Below are 3,426 nucleotides of genomic sequence, written 5' to 3' on the forward strand. Positions count from 1 at the left end.
AGGAGAAACGTGTCGTGTGTATCTCTGCTGCAATCGTGGACCAATTTTTTTTTTTTAATCTGCGCACAGAACAGTATGTATGTACGTTCTTATCGATCGTAGATCGATTCAGGTGAGATTCATAGAGAGAGAAACTGGTGGTAACCAAGAGAGCGACATGATACGGAAAATTTCGAGAAAATATCGATTCCATTCGTTTGATTAAGTTGTATCGGCTGCACGCCTCGAGAACCATATTTCACGGCTGCTTCATTTTTCTCGCGAGCTCTGACTTCAATGGTGTAGAATTAAACTTGGAGAAGTGATTTGTTTTAGTTAAACGGCTTTCACGATCGTGGAAAAGATTCTTTTTCTCTGTATTAAACGTACAATTGGTATTTCTAGTAAAAGCTAATTAACCGAATTCTTCATGACCTGTCTTGTTAATTTTCGTTACCAAGTTCCTGACGTTTTACTTCTACTAAGCTTCCTAACCTCAAAGATCGTGTAGAACGACATTTCAACACCAATACGTTCAATTGGCTGAACAACCTCTCGATTGAGTATCTCGAAACTAGAGAGACAGTAGAATAATCAGAAATCCCGTACTATCGGAATCTTGAAGTCCCAGCAGAGTATTAGCTATCAGTTGTTCGTTGAAACCCTCTGCTCAATTGTTAACTAACGTTTAACTACTTTTGCAAACAGTCGTCTTCTCTGAATATGCATACTGTTTTCCCAGTTTCATTTCTATGCGATCTTTTGCGTTGAAAAGATCGATTACGTAATATTCACGGTAGATTTCAATTCGCATAGAAAAGACGGAGATCAATCAACGGGGACGTTTTAACAAAAATTAGTAGTTGAATGGGAGTATTTAAACGAAATGCAATTGCATTAATTGTTTTTCGATTTAAATGAAAAGTACGATAAAGTTTCGAGCAATATTGTATTCGCTTTTGTTTTACGTGCGTTGTAGACGAGGCGAAAATTAAAGTTTAACCTAGCCTCTCTCTGCTCAACCAATTTATATTCGCTGTTCCAATTTTTCGGGGAAATTTTTTCCATCATGATATGAACGCGTCTGCTGCAGTCGACTGGAAGTTTATGAAACTTGTATGAACAAATAAAATCTCCCGCTCATCTGAGATCATACATTCATATATTCACATTTGAGTTACGCTGTTTGATTATTCACCTCTTGGTGTGCTGGTTTTTCTTGAAAAGCAATGCTGAAAATTCGTAGGAAAAAGAATGTTTGTCACGAGAATAAAAGTGCAACTTTTTCAATATGAAAAAGTTAATATGAAACGTTGGTATTCTTTTGTTATCACAGGTTTCCGCAATACAATGCCTGGTGCACGACTGCACGTTGCAGGACGGCGCTGTGGAGCAGCGTTTTGGTGCCAATTGTTGCATGTGCCCCTAGTTATCTCGTATTCGGAGTAAGTGCATGCAGTCTTCGATAAAGAATAACTTTCACTCTCTGTGTTTTAAGAGGTGACTCTACAAGCCAAAAAAAGACGAAAATCAAGAATAACGAAATTACGTTTGAGACTTCATTTTTTAGATAAAAGCAGATAAAAAATTTGATAAAATGCCCCTGAGACCTGGCAAACCTTTATACACCGATGTGTAGCAGTAGTACAACTGTAATTTCAATTTTTTAACTATTTATAATTAAAAAATGAAATCTCAAATGCATTTTCGTTTTATTTTGACTTGTAGAATTAAAACCCCTTAAAATTTTCCCCACCATTTACCGAACACCCTGAATGTAACTATATTTTTGAAACCCCCTAATGATTAGATAAGGGAACAGACACTAAACGAAAATGGCACCATGGAGATCGCGTACATCGTCGACTCACAGCACAAGGACTTCTTCTACCAGCTGAATTTCTGGGTGCTAGGGGTGGTCGTAAAACTCCTACCGTGCGTCATTCTCACTGTAATTAGCTGCTGGCTAATAAAGGCTCTTTACAGGTAATTCAAGTAACTCTATATCAAAAGAAATTGAAATTCATTGATCGGGTATTCTTCCTTAGAAACTTTACATTACCTGGCCTAATTACCACCACTTCTCACTTCCTAGACTAAATTGCTCTCGTTACATCAACGTCATTCTATACATGCACCGTAATACCCACAGCTACTGTATCTAACTTGTAAGAGGATCCATTAGAAGATATATTGTAGGTCAAAAGTTCAGAATCATTTACCTGATCGAAATTATTTTACTCCTTCGAGCGTTTATCCCAACGCTTTTATACCCACAAAATCCACATCGAATTCAATCGTGTTTCAGAGCAAAGAGTAGGAAGCAGGCCTTGAAAAACTACAATCAGTGCAAGAGCACAACATCAATGGGCAATGGTATGGTCCCAAGGCGGCCGAGTAAATCGGAGAAAAGAGCTGACAGAACGACGAAGATGCTCGTGGCCGTGTTACTGTTGTTCCTTGTCACGGAGATCCCTCAGGGTATCCTAGGTCTTTTATCCGGCGTTCTTGGCGACTGTTTCTTCCGCAACTGTTATCACAATTTCGGCGAGGTGATGGACATCCTGGCCCTGTTGAACGGCGCCATCAACTTCATCCTATACTGTTCCATGTCCAGACAGTTCCGTACAACTTTTGGCCAGCTGTTCAAGCCGAGGATCATGAAGAAATGGCAGCCAGCCACGCAACAAACCGACGTGCAGAGCACTTACGTATGATGCAGGCTGAAGGGTCTAGAGACTACGCGTCTTTAGAAGAACGAACGTTCTTCAGCAATAGCTCGAAGCGTCGTCTTGTTCTTTATCCGTTAATTTCCTTCGTGAAAAATCGAATTTGTTACGAAAGAATCGATGAACGATAAAACCTGGTAAGGTGACACATTACATAATGTAACAGAGTGATTGGAGGATCAATTTTGTCTTGAGTATAATGAGCCACGTAATGGCTCTGGGCGGTGTTCATAACGCAATTTGATTATTAACCGTTTAAGTGCCACGCGGCGCGATTACGCTTTTTTCATTTGACGTCGAAAAATTCCGAAAATTTTGCTTTCCACATTTTCATTGATTACGACTGTTTGGAAATAACACGAAAAAAAGGAAAAATTGTTTGGATTTTTGTTCAATTCTTTATAAAAAAAATAGACAGATTATAAAAAATAGAATAAAATTTACACTTCGTGGCCCAACGCAGTGGAACTACTCGATGTCGAATACGAGAAGCGCGACCGCGCCTCCTTGGCACTCAAACGGTTAAATTCCATCGTACTTACACTGTGTAAGATAAACGGGCATGCTGTTTTTTAACACAATCTTATTAATTGACAGATGAATGATTGTCGAAGCTAATTGCGTAACTTTTCTTAAACATACATAAGGAGGATAAGTAGTATTTAAGCGATGAGAAGAAAACCTTGATATTAATCATCTTACGTTTCCAACGGAGCCG

At 38.9% G+C, this 3,426-nt stretch overlaps 1 protein-coding gene across 1 annotated transcript in view; it reads left to right on the plus strand.

The window, feature by feature from the left end:
* Positions 1-2,696, plus strand: part of LOC108572855 (sex peptide receptor-like) — a 15,572-nt gene extending 12,876 nt beyond the window's left edge. The window contains exons 2-4 of the mRNA XM_017935174.1: positions 1,316-1,424; positions 1,790-1,965; positions 2,288-2,696. Of these exons, the coding sequence (XP_017790663.1) occupies positions 1,316-1,424; positions 1,790-1,965; positions 2,288-2,696 (694 nt within the window). The remainder of the gene's footprint in view (positions 1-1,315; positions 1,425-1,789; positions 1,966-2,287) is intronic.
* Positions 2,697-3,426: the final 730 nt, after the last annotated feature.

The sequence above is a fragment of the Habropoda laboriosa genome, unplaced genomic scaffold (genome assembly GCF_001263275.1).
Source record: "Habropoda laboriosa isolate 0110345459 unplaced genomic scaffold, ASM126327v1 scaffold102, whole genome shotgun sequence".
NCBI lineage: Eukaryota > Metazoa > Arthropoda > Insecta > Hymenoptera > Apidae > Habropoda > Habropoda laboriosa.